The 13908-nt window shown below is 40.9% G+C and overlaps 1 protein-coding gene across 1 annotated transcript in view; it reads right to left on the bottom strand.

Moving 5' to 3' along the window:
* The window catches only part of plxdc2b (plexin domain containing 2b), a 77553-nt gene that overhangs the window by 21714 nt on the left and 41931 nt on the right, over positions 1-13908 (bottom strand). Inside the window, exons 4-7 of the mRNA XM_031850581.1 lie at positions 12157-12226; positions 6104-6226; positions 3279-3397; positions 1695-1794 (exon numbers count right to left, since the gene is read on the bottom strand). Coding sequence (XP_031706441.1) covers positions 1695-1794; positions 3279-3397; positions 6104-6226; positions 12157-12226 — 412 coding nt within the window. The remainder of the gene's footprint in view (positions 1-1694; positions 1795-3278; positions 3398-6103; positions 6227-12156; positions 12227-13908) is intronic.

Here is a 13908-nt window from a genome sequence, read left to right as displayed (position 1 = left end):
TCCTAAGCCAGACTTACAAGGGCAAACAACGGCCCAAAACATTTCCAGAAACGATGCCGATTAAAAATCACATACAAAAATCTAAATCAAATAAAATAACGAAAATGATGCAAAGTCCAAAACAAATGCAAGAGAAAAATATCATGTCAACGCAAGAGAAGTTCTCCAGGTCTCTAGGGGGAGCGCTATAAAAGAGCACCAGATTTATTTTGCTAGCGTTAGCGCTTTCATAATGTTGTAAAAGGCTGGAGTCGCAGCACGTTTCTCCAGATGGACATGTTGCAGGGCGTTTGCCGTTGTCGGCCACCGTAGTAATTCCTCCCCATCCAACTCAAAATAAAGATGCCAAGAGAAGGACAGAAAAAATCCCCTCATATGTATTGGGTTTAAAGTTATAAACCATTAACTTTGAAATAAATGCTTTTCAAGTTTCACAGACGCAATCAAAACAGAGTTTAAATTACTGAATAAATCATATCTGACAACTCATTATTGTGGCAGGCTTTGAGTCAGGGCCCATGGCAGAGAGAGAGAGTGAGAGAAAGAGAAAGAGAACGAGAGAAAGAGAAAGAGAGAGAGAAAAAGAGAGAAAGAGAAAGAGAAAGAGAGAAAGAGAAAGAGAAAGAGAGAGAGAGAGAGAAAGAGAAAGAGAAAGAGAGAAAGAGAAAGAGAAAGAGAGCCCGACTGTGGAAAAAACGTTTGAAGTGTCTCCCCTTTGCTAGCATTTGCTTTAGATTTAATGGGGCCTAAATTGCAGTGACTCAAAAGTGCATGGGAGAGGCAGATCTGGAGCCGTGCCTACAGCTCTGCCCACTGAGAGAGGTGGAACGATGTTGGAGAAGAGGTGGTGACAGTTGGGGCTAAAGCAAAACAGATGAGGCTGAACTCAGAGCTATGAGGCGCAGCTTTAAAAGGGTAAATAAAAAGCTAATAAAACAATCCACTCAGTCAGCTAAATGACCCTTTGCTAAGCCCCGCCCCCCTGTTGCCACGCTCGTCAAGCTTTCCATTCTGCAGGCCAATCATTTTTCATAGTTTTTGAAACAATTAGTCTTTGGCTGTGTCCGAAATCACATGAACACTACTTTTCGCGATGCATTGTGGGATACTTTGAGTCTACCATATAGGGTATAATGAATCTCACTATACATTTGGACAAAACAGCAACCTCACAATAAAGTGGACTGTAGTGAGTAATGAGTGATTTTAGACACAGTCTTTAATTTCACACACAAGTGAACAAAGGCAGCTTTTTATTTCCAGCTGTCAAGTTGTTTAATTTGTCCACTTAAATGTCAAATGTCACCTGTAGGTTTTATCATCTAATTCCAGCTAACTGTGAGCTGGTAGAAAAGCTCACTCCAGCTCACTTCATTCAAACGAGAACCCTGTAAAAGGGTCTTAAATATGCACTTGACGGCAACACACATGACATTGTGCTAAAAGACCGAGGCTAAAGCTGCATGTCCCAATTACATCCTCAGCAGTTAATGATCCACGTACAGCAAAAGACATGTACAATGTTCTTGTATTGAAGGGTAGAGCCAGTCAGCCATAAACAGTACCGCAATTATAATTTGATCCAAAATGCTTGATGCAGAAAACACATTTGGAAAAAATTACACAAATTAATTCCGATTCCGTTCTGAGAACAAGTGAGCAAATGTGAGCTAGAAAATGATTTTGCGACTCACTGGGTATCTGTTGGATCTTGTGGACCACCACAAAGGCATCAGACAGGCCCACCTTCACCGGGTGATTGACAGAGCTGATCTGTGACACCTCAATGGGGATCTGAAAGAGAAAAGGGGGGAAATCAATTACCAGAACCACGCCGATCTGTCTGGGGCAGGCTGGAAAATAGAAGCAGGCAACACCAGTCTGACAATTCAGCCAATGTATTACTATCTACCATAGGAATCTGCTGAGGCATCATTAGGTGGCAGCAATACGGAAGTAACTTGCATTCTCCATCCTCTGTTTGCAGAAGAACAAGTCTGATTGTATAGAAGTCTATGGGAAAATGACCCTACTTCTGACTTGATTTGTTACCTCAGTAAACATTGTAAACATGTGTAAACATGAGGACAAAATGCCAAACTCAAGGCTTCAAAACAGCTACTTTCACATACAGTCTATGGGCTTTATATTTATGGTCCAATCAAGTTAAATTTGGTGTGTTAATACCACACAACAAAGAAGGAAAGGAGTTAAAATAAACAAAAGTACTCAGTGTCTCGGGGATGACTTGTCAAAGGTAAATGAGATGGAGCTGAAACTCGGTACCAAACAAACCTTGTGATCATCAAGAATCTCATAAAAACTCAGATTACATGCGACGGTCAGGTTGCCCTTTTCAAATAGCAGTGTACTGAAACACCTATTAGAAAAACACCTCCAACAACACCTCTTCTAAAATAAATTACAAAAGAGGCCTTAGTCGTAAAAAAAAAGAGGCAGCCCTGCTGTTATAAACCGCTGCAATTATGATGGATCATTGCTTCGTTAATTCCATTTTACACACTTACAGCAGCCTCTGTGGGAAAATATATTTCATTACCACCTCTTTTTCTGTTGAATTAAGTTGTTTATCTCTGTGTTATGGCTCTGTTTTTTTACGTATAAATATATATATATATATATACATATACATATACCATTGGGACATCTAACATAAAAAAACCTGTAACATGATTTAAAATAATGTTGCAAGCATAATGGAATCAGCATGAGGACATTAAACGTATTATTTAGTTATGTTGGCATCACTCTTCTGTATAATGAGTGAAAACGAATGAAAGGCAAGTACCATTATCTTTATTTCTCTGTATAAACTATGATGATTTAAGAATGTAAATTGTCCATTAAAATGTCTTGCCAAACCCTGAAATATTCTAGTGTAGGTAGTGCTATTTGATTGTAATTTTGGTGTGTTTAGGTTCGGTAAATGTGTCTCGAAAGACCTGAAAAGAAAGGTCTAATGAGTATTTACTCAGATTCCTCCAGTATTATAGTAAATGTCAGGGTTTTATGCATTTTTCTGTCGACAATAAAGGTCTGAAGATCTAATAATGAATATTGTTCAAGCCTGTTTTTATAAAAGCACTCTGGATCTGGCTTTTATTATTGTACTCTCATGCAGGCTGATCATAGGTGCACAATAATAAATACTTCATCCATTCATTCAGACTGTTAGTGGTGTCAGAAAGAGACAGAGAAAGCAAATAAAGAAAGAAAGAAATACACTGCTTAAGTAGTTTAAATGAATGAGTCCTGACCTCTTTGTATGCAAACACAATCCTGCCGGTGTTGTGCAGCGTTGCCTGGAAGGTGAAGCTTCCCAGGTTGTAGTTGTCCTGCAGGTGGACATGGTCCCATTGCACCACCAGAGCAGTCCCTAAAGGAGGAACAACCACATACAGCTCATTACCAGACGCAGGACAACATAAAATCACCCAGATTTAAAGGAAAATACAGGCGTCATTGAAAGCTCCTGCCTCACGATCGTATTTCTGACGCTGACTTGTGTTTCACTCTCTTTCAAATAAATCATCTCTAGTGTCTCAGATCTAGCGTGACATGAACCGCTGCCCGGGCAAAGCCTGTGAATGAGAAGACAATCGATGTAACAATTGTGTTTGTAAAACGATATGTTTTTGAGGGATTATTTCACGGCAGAGACTTAATTTCTCCCTGTGGGTGTGAGGTGATTGACAGCCGAGTAGTGTGAGCGCTGATATGAAAACACTCCACTGGAGCAGCATGAAGCAGCTATAAAACGGAAACTTTTGAGAAAACAAAATCAAGGCGTGACGGTTACTGTGATGGATTATGTAGCAATTCTATTACATGCTGTGCGGAAGAGAATCGCAGTTTTGTAAATTACTTCTTATGGTACAGAAACATGTGTTCAAATACAGCGAGCAGCCGCAAACATCGACACCAATTTAAAGACCCACATTTCAGAAGGAGACACTTTTTGGTTTAATTTGCTCAGAATTTGAGATATCCGTCTCCGGGTTTTCTGCCACCTCATCCAAAGCAATTTTAGGGGCAGTGGGCTGTTGCACCAGGGAGCAACTTGGGGTTTATTGTCTTGCTCAAGGACACTTCGACATATGGACAAGAGGAGCTGGGGATTGAACCATCAACCATGTGATTAAAGGATGACTCGCTGTACCCCTGCAGCTCCACTTAAGTTAATTTCCTTTCACCTCCATTGTACTGGGGCAGCTAACGTTTCAGAAGCGAATACCTCAAAACATCACGTTCAGACACCACCAGGGTTTCCCATTAAACTCTGTTATTCTGTAAAATTGGTGAACTGACCATCTAAACATGGAGCCCAGACAGGAGTGCTGCACTGATCCCGGATCCATGTTTCATGTTTAGACACTGCCCGGCATCTTAAGGACCTCTCGAGGCCGACTGAACAAATGAATGAATGAATGAATAAATAAGTATGAGAGTAACTTAAAAAGCCAAACGCCAAAACTAAATCACACATGGACCACAAAGAATCCTCATTAGGTGCTGCATGATTGTGGGTAAGTACGAAATTAGCACCAGACTCACGGGACCTTCAGCTCTACCCTCCAGACATCGGGCCTCACATTACTCTCAGCACCGGTGTGATTTACTGTGGACTTTGGAGAACCTATTGATGTGAAAGCCATTCCCTTCTCCCAGCTATAGTCATTTGGCTGTGCGCCAGGGCAATAAAGGTTTGTTAACACAACTAATCAATTTTTCCGTCGCATAGCCAGAGCGCTTCTCTACAAAGTAAAGATAGCCGAGGCAGTTTGGTGAGCACAGGAAACCCCCATTATGAATGACATGTGTTGTGTACAGAGGGCCTAGACAAAGAAGGAGGTCAGACAGCTGTAGAGCTAAGGGCAGCAGGCAAATACTGACGCTCTCTGGCAATATTGTGACTGTTTGGATGAGAAATAAGTAAAACGAGAGAGCATTGAAGAGTTTCTGTGTCTAAATTGCAGCTGTGCCTTACGGCAAAGCGTGCTTACTCAGCCAGAAACAAGTTAAGCTCTAATATAAGTCGGCTTAAAATGCATTGAGTTCAGGAGGGGGGCTGCTTTTTTACATCAACCACATGTATTCTTTAGCAGATTCTACTTGACAAAAAACAACAAAACACCGTCTCTGTTTGTGTTTCCAGAACAACCAATATGTCTCTGGGGGAAAGAAGCGCTCACTCGCCCACAACACAACAGGCCGTACAGCTGTTGTGCTGTATCGGCAGGACATTGACTGATGGACAGTGTGTTGAGGAGCATGGAGAGAGATTGATCGGCTGCCAGTTTGGTTAAAGTGTGATGAGCTCCACTGCAGAAGGTCACTCCGTTGGTCAGTCGCTCTGCTGCAGAGGAAGGGATTAATGACGGACAATGACAGATAACAACCACCACAGATGGCAAAAGAACGGTGGAGAGAGTGAGGGAGTGCATCAATTCAGTTTAAAGTGAGTAAGTGGAATTTAAAGGGAGGTCATGGAGGTCAAGGAGGGTTTCATATAAATCAGTTAATGATAAAGACTTCCTGTTTTGTGAATACATGAGGATGGCTTGTACAGCTTTAGTTAGAGCTTCATTTTCAACCTTTTTGAGTGAATTTAATGCTCTATTGTGATTTAATGAATGTGAATGTGAAACCAATTGAGAAAATGTGAAAGGTTGTGTTACTTTTGTATGTTAGTCTTAGATATAATGTATTGTTTGTTTCCCAATGGGTCTAATGCTGTGTATAGCCTCTGCAGAGTTTATTGTTGGTAAAAGTGTATTTATTTATATGTTAAAGTGAGTGTTAAAGCTCCCAATTACAACAGAGCACATAGCGTTATCAGTCACTTTGCTGTCTTGATTGTTTTCATGAGTTACATAGAAATGATTGTGGATTAGTTCCAGTATTTTCTGGAGCTTGTTAACACAAAGTTGGCTGTGGGAGACTTTCATTCTGTCCTTACCAGAATAAAAGGTTGGTTGGAGCCAAAAGTATCAGTTTGTGCTTCATGCACCACACACAAGAGAGTACACAACTGTTAAAGCATTAAGGTAGAACTAAGTATGAATTAGTAAACTGCTGTTACCATTGTCAAAGTAGATGACAGTAGAGTTTCTGGAGACACTGGGGTCAAAGTTTGCCATCAGAGGAGCGATGTACTGAGTAGCTGTTAGCATCCGGTGGACCACGTCCCCTGTGTAGATAAACCCTGAGGAAGAAGCACAGGAAACATATAACTTTCAGAACTCGTCCATGTCATGTATCACTTATAGTGTTGTACTTGCTTTGATAAAGTGTTTTAAGGTGGGTTTACCCTTTAGCAACACGTTGATAGGCTGCAAATAATTAGCACTATTATTTTTTTATCAAAAACAGCAGGGAAAATCTGAGAGGCTTTAAGACGAGACACCCTGGACGAAGACATTGTTTTTCATGCACTGGTCAAGTTCTTGTATGTTCTCAGACTCCAAGCCAGAAATCTCCACTTGAGCAGCACTTAAATACACAAAATGTTCCAATTTTAGCCTTCTTTTAACGCTCCTGCTGTACTCATTTTACTCTCCTGTTGTACTCCTTTAATCCTCATGCAGGTGTGTTTTTTACTCTACATCATCAGTCACGGACACTAACGAAGAGACAACATAAAAGGAATATGTAAACTTTCCCAATTTACGCGTCCCTTCAGCGAGACACAAATAGATCTCTCCACAGAGGGGGGACTTGCTCAGTCAACATCAACTACAGCTGCATCATTTAGCAGTCTGTACACATGGTTATTAATGGAGTGTGGAAACGGAGAAAACGCCCACTATTCATCACCAGGGAACTGTCTTTGCACTCATAACAACAGAATCAAACGGCGTCTTAATTTCCCTTCTGACAAAGAAAGTTTAGCAAAGTCAGCTGCTATTTAAGGATGTATTTATTCTTAGTTTCTCACCCTGACTCTGCCTGAATGGCAAAAACAAACCTTAACATGTACTCATTAAATCATGTTTGACGCAGAACAAAGGGAAAACATGGCATTTGGGTGAGACAATTACATGCATCCAATATAATTTACCTTTGACGAAGAGTTTGAAGAATTAATAAGACACTTACAGTATATCTTAAAAAGGGAAATACAAAAAGACATGTCTCATAAATTACTTATTTGAAAATTAGTCTTACAACAGGATTTTTTATGATGACAGACGAGGTTGTTTAAGCCTATAAGACTGGTTGTAATCGTCTAGTGTACCTGCAGATACAGGATTCGGCAAATCACTAAAATCATGGTCTTTTCTGGACAGCAAAATAATTATTAATATATATATATATTAAAATGTGTGATTAGGATGTTTTGGGAATCTTTTACTTCAACAGCCAGCTGTATCTGCCCCATTTCCTTTCTTTGTGCTAAGCTAACTGGCTGCTGGCTGTAGAGAGGGTCATTGTGTTTTTTCCTAAAATATCAAAGTATTCCTTTTATATCAGTGTTGAATATGGGAAACTATCTATGAAAAGGTCCTTCAAAAATGTACTGAATACCATAATAAATCATCAAACAACCCAGAGTAAGAAATCATTGTCTCTCTGGTGATGAAGTTCAACAGAAATACAGTAAGTAGCTGCCGGAGGCTTTTAAGGGAGGAAAAACCCTGCTCAGAAAGAAAAGAGGATTTTTTGGGAAAAGTCTCATTGAGGCCCATGAACCCCCATTTCATCTCACCATATGTCTTCTCATAGATGTGGTTTTATAGCCAGACTATCACTTTGGAAAGCAGCAGCAGAGCATATCATAAGGGGAATCTATCTTTTCATAAAGACCTCCCGGCTCAGAATTACCTCTATAGAGCAGTGTCAGTATACACTCAGTGAGGAGAGGAGCAGGCGAAGATGTCACTTTAGAGAACTCCACCTGGAGAGAATGAGGTTAAAGCTGCACGGCTCAATAAGAGGAGTTCCCATGGTTAGTTTATTCCTGTCAAAAATGTACAAGATTTGACGAAATACTCTTACAAAGTTTTGTGAAACACTGTTTTAAAGCAGCTGCTTTTATAGTCTTTTAGAAACATAAAGTATTTAAAAGCTTGGGAAGGGAATATGGACGCATTTGGTGTTTGCAGGACATGAACTCAGCCCAGCGGATAAAAGCACATTATGTCAAGGACAATGAGTGTAAAGAGGACAGAAAATAAAGAGGCAGGGTTGTTTAGTCTAGCTGCCTAGGTAAAGGTAAACACATTGCCATGGTGGGACCGGCTCCATGTTGCCGCGTCTGCACTTTCCTTTATCTGATTGTGCAGCGACACAAATCAGCCACCTCGTCTCATACTTACCCAACGTTCAACTCGAGCACGTTTTTTTTTTTTCATCTCATCCACTCTTTCTTTGGCTTTGCTTTGTACTATTTCTCCTTTCACTTTCAACCTTTAGAAAGCTTAGAAATCCCCCCGACCAAACACACACACACACACACACACACACACACACACACACACACACTATTTCTGCTCCGTACCAGCAATCTCCTAAAAACACAATACGGTTTACTTGACAGTCTAAAGAAAATCAGACAGCCTCTCAATACGCTAAAGAGGTGAGAGCCGCGGGGCGCTCAATAGAGAGGCAATTCATCCATTATGGCCGTCACTTACAGCAGAGGGAGACTGGACTGAGTAGGAGGGGACCTTAGGGAGCAGCTCATATACAAGAAGAGAGGAGGAATAATGAAGAGGAGTTTGAGGTAGAGAAAGAGGTTTTAGGAAGGTGGGATGGAGCAGGATAATTCTTTCCAACTCTTTCTGTTTATATGCGCTGCTATCCAAAAGTGGCGGGCTGTGTGTGTCCAAGAAAAACAAGAGCAGGAATTAGCAGGCCCACCAGACTAAAGCTTCACTTTATTGGACATCGTGTTTAGACAAGGACTTTGTTCCTTCGTACTCAGCTGTGTATAATTTACCGGATATTTTCTGTTTATCGCAGATGTTCTGAGCCGGGAAAGTCCCGCACCGGATCTCTCTCACACACACACACACACACACACACACATTTTATTTAGTCTTTTGTATTGTGAAACTGCTGTTCTTTTTTTTTTTAATCTAATTGAGATGTCTGTTATTTTGTTTTTTTATTGCTAAGTGAAGCAAACAATACGATGTCAGGCCATAACCGATCCATTATGGCTTCTGAGGAAAAACATCTGTAATGTGTTTTATGTTTCTTTGGAATACAAATTGGCAGTGATCGTCTGCATGACTTGGCATACATAAGAGTCAAACGTCATCAGCCCAAGATAAACTAAAAAATTATTATCCTTGTCACAACCCTGTCTACTAGAAATTGTGTTTGTGAAGGGAAACATGGATTACATGGACACACTTTGATTATAGTCGGCAGCAATGTTTTTTCAAGGAAATACTTCATTTCTAAGAGACGGTGTTGCTTGCCATTGGCAGTGGTGGAAGAAGATATTTCACTTCAGTAAAAGTAGTAATACTACATAGTAAAAATACTTAAGAAGTAAAAGTTCTGCATTCAAATTCTTACTTAAGTAAAAGTAGCATCAAAATAACTAAAGTACTAATTATGCAGAATGGCCCATTTCACAATAATAACCAAAGAGTGATGTCTTTGTTCGTTTAATCTTAATAATCTTATACTATCCAATATGTCACAATAAAAACCTAAAATAATAAACATGATTTGTACGGCAGAGATATTTCTTGTCTTAATCATCTTCTGATCCTTCAGATTTATCTTGCAGCCCTTTAAGGTTTTTTTTCGCCCGAGGCTGTGAACCACTGACACATCTGGGTCGCAGAGTGCGGGCGACATTACACTCATGTTTCCTCTCATGTGCTCCTATACTTGCCTTACACGTTATGCACTGTATTTGGTGCCTTACATATAAAAGCTTGTGATCACCAATTAGCTGGATAACAATATATAATACCAAATCGTGTGTTTTCTGAATCTTTGTTTGTATTCTGGTTGTAAAGTGTGACAGCTGGCCGCCCAGTACACAGCATGGGAAAGCATGGCACAGCTGGATATCTGTCGACACAGCTGGCAGTGGTCAGATCATATATCATCATGGTATTCAGTCTACACATGTCGAGCCGTACACACACACACACGCACATACACACACACATACACACACACACACAATTCAACAATAACCTGTCAGTTCATTACAACACCTGCAGAATGCTGACAGTCCCTGTAATTGTCCTGACTGTACGAATATTTCTCCTCTTTGTTGGCATAATCCATTCATTTTCAAGACATTTCTAGTTATATTTAATGTGTTCAAGCATCTAAGGTGCTGCAGCCTATTGAAGTGACAATGTGTGTATGTGATGTTTGAGAATATAAGTATAGTGTTAAAGTAGCAGTGCGCATTGATTGTCATTTTTCACACTAGCACTGGAGTAGAGGCTAAGTGCCACCTGCCTATCAGACTAACGGTCAAACACCGTAGGCACAGCTACGGGAGCAATTTTGGGGTTAAGTGTCTTGCTCAAGGACACATCGACATGCGACCAGCAGAGCCGGGAATCGAACCGCCGACCCTCTGATTGAAGGACGACCCCTGCTCTCCACAGTCGCCATAATGTGTAATAAAAGTCGCAATAATGTGTCTTATTTTATCTTGTTTTGAGGTATTTACACTTATTGTGGGAAAGTGTTAACATTTGCAAGTTCAATTGTCTTTTAAACACATTAAAATAATCTCATCACACTATTTCTTTCTCCTAATTTAAACAAGTAAAACGTTTAGAACTCAAAATGACTTCTTGCGGTGGAGAGTTTTGAAAGTGAAACGCTCGATTGACTGCATGCAAAACCCATAAAAGTGGACGTAGACGTCACATGTTTGACAAGGCTGCATGCCAGCTTCATCGAGTTGCTTCATCGTTAATGTGTTTGAGAACTGGCTGCTGCAGTGTTCAGAAAGTAACCGTAACTCTTTGAATACAAAAACTAATACAAATGATCTTTTCCTGCAGAGGTTCAGCACACTTAAGGTAGCAAAGAGAAATATTGGCTCAAGTTATAAACAGTGACTCTTGCTGACGGCAATGAAAGAAGAGAGAAAAGATGGTCCAGTGGGCAGAGAAGGACGAGCTGATTGATAGGCCCTGAAGTGGAGGGATGTGAGGACGGCGTGTTGGAGACAAAGCCCCGGAGGCCTGCGAGAGGCAGATAGCTGCCTCCTCCTCCTCGGTCTCATCCCTTCCTCTCTGTCTGGAGGAATGCAAATTCTTGTTATCACGCCTCCACACCATCATCCTGCCTCGCAACCCAACTCAACTTTGCCTCTGATGGAGGATCAAGTGGGGGCAAAAAAAACCGAGACGGCGATGATAATGACGATCACGGCGGATTATGTCTTTTATTATTCCAGCGGCAGTTAAACGCAGCACAACATCTCTGAAATAGTTAAGAGCAGGGCTTTGGTCTTTCATGTGATAATAGCTGGTTGTGGAGTGTTGTGGTTTCGCCGTCAAGACTCAAGTGGAAAATTGCTTTGCACACTCTGGCAAACACGTCTGCCGTGTCACGTGTCTAACATACACACACACACACACACACACACACACACACACACCTCTTGATACCCCTAGCTCCTTATACATGTCTATCAGAGTGTGCAAGGCCACTTGGCACAGGGACTCCTGTTTCCAGTCCAAACCCATCGGTCTGGTTTCTCTCCTGTCTGGTGTGGAGCTGGTGGTGCCGAGTGTTGGGAATGGTTTGTTGTTTCACCCCCCCCCCCCCGAGTATCCCGCGGAGGTGAGCGCTGCAAATGGTCTCGTATCAGGCCGTCTGCTTGGCTGGGCAGAGTGTCGGGGGTGGTTTTGTACTGTGGTTTGTGCCAGATGAGCCTTTTCAACTTCCCAGAGACAACATCCAAAGAAATGACTCATTGTTTGGTTATTTTCTGTCTTCAGGGGCGAGATCTCTTTGAACAGTAGCCACGCCACACTCACTCAGGTACACCGAGTACCAGAAACATTCCCTCCTAAACCCTGCAGCAATCAAAAGTGTCTGTGTACAGTCTAATATGCCAAGCACATACAGTATATCCAATAACAACATTAATAACTACTGTTGAGAGAAGAGAGTCCAAGAACAGTGCTCACTTACCACCAGTCGCCACGGTGATTTCACGCAGGAAATGTCCATAAAAAGGGAAATCGAAGGACAGATTAACTCTCTGCGAGGGGAAAAACAGACAGATGAGCCCGGTCAGAAGGAAAGAGGCAAGAGGCGGATCAGAGGAGAGACACTGTCTTCATCTTAAAAACAACAAGAGGATTTAGATCAGAAGAAAGGAAATACAGAGGTCTCTACTTCATAGGGCAAAAATATAAAATAAAGATTTAAAGATTAATGTAAATGTGGTAAAACATAAATATATGACCTTTATCACATATTAGTACGAGAAGAAAGAAAACCGTCTTCCTGACAATGCTAAGTTATGAGGAGTCAAGATATAGCAGCATTTCTAATTCATGGCATTTATGGGTGAATTTGCATATAACGTATCGATAAATCTCTATTATATGGAAGCCCATTTTGTCCAGGGGAAAAATTACAAATGACAAAAATGAGGAATAGGTGGTTTGAAAAAACTATGAACACATTGGATTTCCAACTTTCGGACTATTACCTGTGGACGTCATGTGAATTAGATATTATACCTCGTGTGTGTTTCATTTGAGTCTGTATTTTACTCAGGTTTACGGACATTACCATCCAGATATGTCAAGTCTCTGCGTTTGACATCCACATATATTACATTTTATACTTTATAATATTTAGATTCAATATCAATTACGACCGGGAAAGAGGCAGAAAGAAAATATGATTGAGATCATAGTTGATCGCCGCAATTATTACAATTTATTTGAGATCCTCAGCTAATACCAGTTCATTGCAAATCATTTTAATTTACCATTAGTATCACTTTTCATCTGTTCGTTTTTCTTTTCCTGACAGAAATGGGCTTCCATATTGTTTGGAAATCTATTGATGGGTATTAACACATAATAAAAAGGGCTTCAAGAAACTATAATACCACAGATGATGGTTTATACATTCATTATTTACTCCCCTGATGTGAATATGCTAGACAGTGACACTGCCAGAAAATGTTATGGAGAAAGACAGTCCACAGTAAACATGCAGCTATTAAACATGATCCTAGATTATGCTGGAGGGAGTAATCCTGCGGCAAACCACACTGGATCTCACAGACTATACAGCCAATCCAGAGTTTAACTTTCCTACGATCCTGTGATGAAGTGGACCTCTGCGGCTGTGTTTTTCTTTTATGACCTTATTGGTCAATTCCTTTTTCAGTGTCGGCGGCCAAAAGCGCTGGCCGGGCAGCAGAGCCAGAAGGGAATATAGAAGCTCTCGGAGTTTTATGCAGTTTGTCAGGATTTTAACTACCATCAACATAAACTCTTATTTGTTTAAAATGTTAAGTCTGCTGACACGGTGGCTGCATTTCAGCACAGATGTTTTGGGCTGCAATCACACAGTGAAACCATGCAGGCAAGATCTCATGTTTTGACTCTGCATTGCTTGGCTGGCCATTGAATTGGTACATTTTTTTTATTTTTTTTTATTCATTTTTTTAAGCAAAAGTCAGAGAAGCCTCCCACATCCCTCCTATACTGTCTGGGAAGAAAGGCCTCGCCTCTTAGCCGGGTCGCTCAGTGGCTACAAAGAATAGCTTGCATCAGATTGTTTGGTTCAATCCATCATTACATGACTGAAGGTGCAGGACCAGAATACACAATGTGGGGCTCTATTCTATCTCCTCGCCAGCTATTGTTCACCCTGGGTGCTCTCTCTCTCTCTCTCTCTCTCTCTCTCTCTCTCTCTCTC

Source organism: Anarrhichthys ocellatus, unplaced genomic scaffold (assembly GCF_004355925.1).
Source record: "Anarrhichthys ocellatus isolate YVR2014 unplaced genomic scaffold, GSC_Weel_1.0 scaffold10, whole genome shotgun sequence".
Lineage (NCBI taxonomy): Eukaryota > Metazoa > Chordata > Actinopteri > Perciformes > Anarhichadidae > Anarrhichthys > Anarrhichthys ocellatus.
This window is presented reverse-complemented; position numbering and strand designations above follow the sequence as displayed.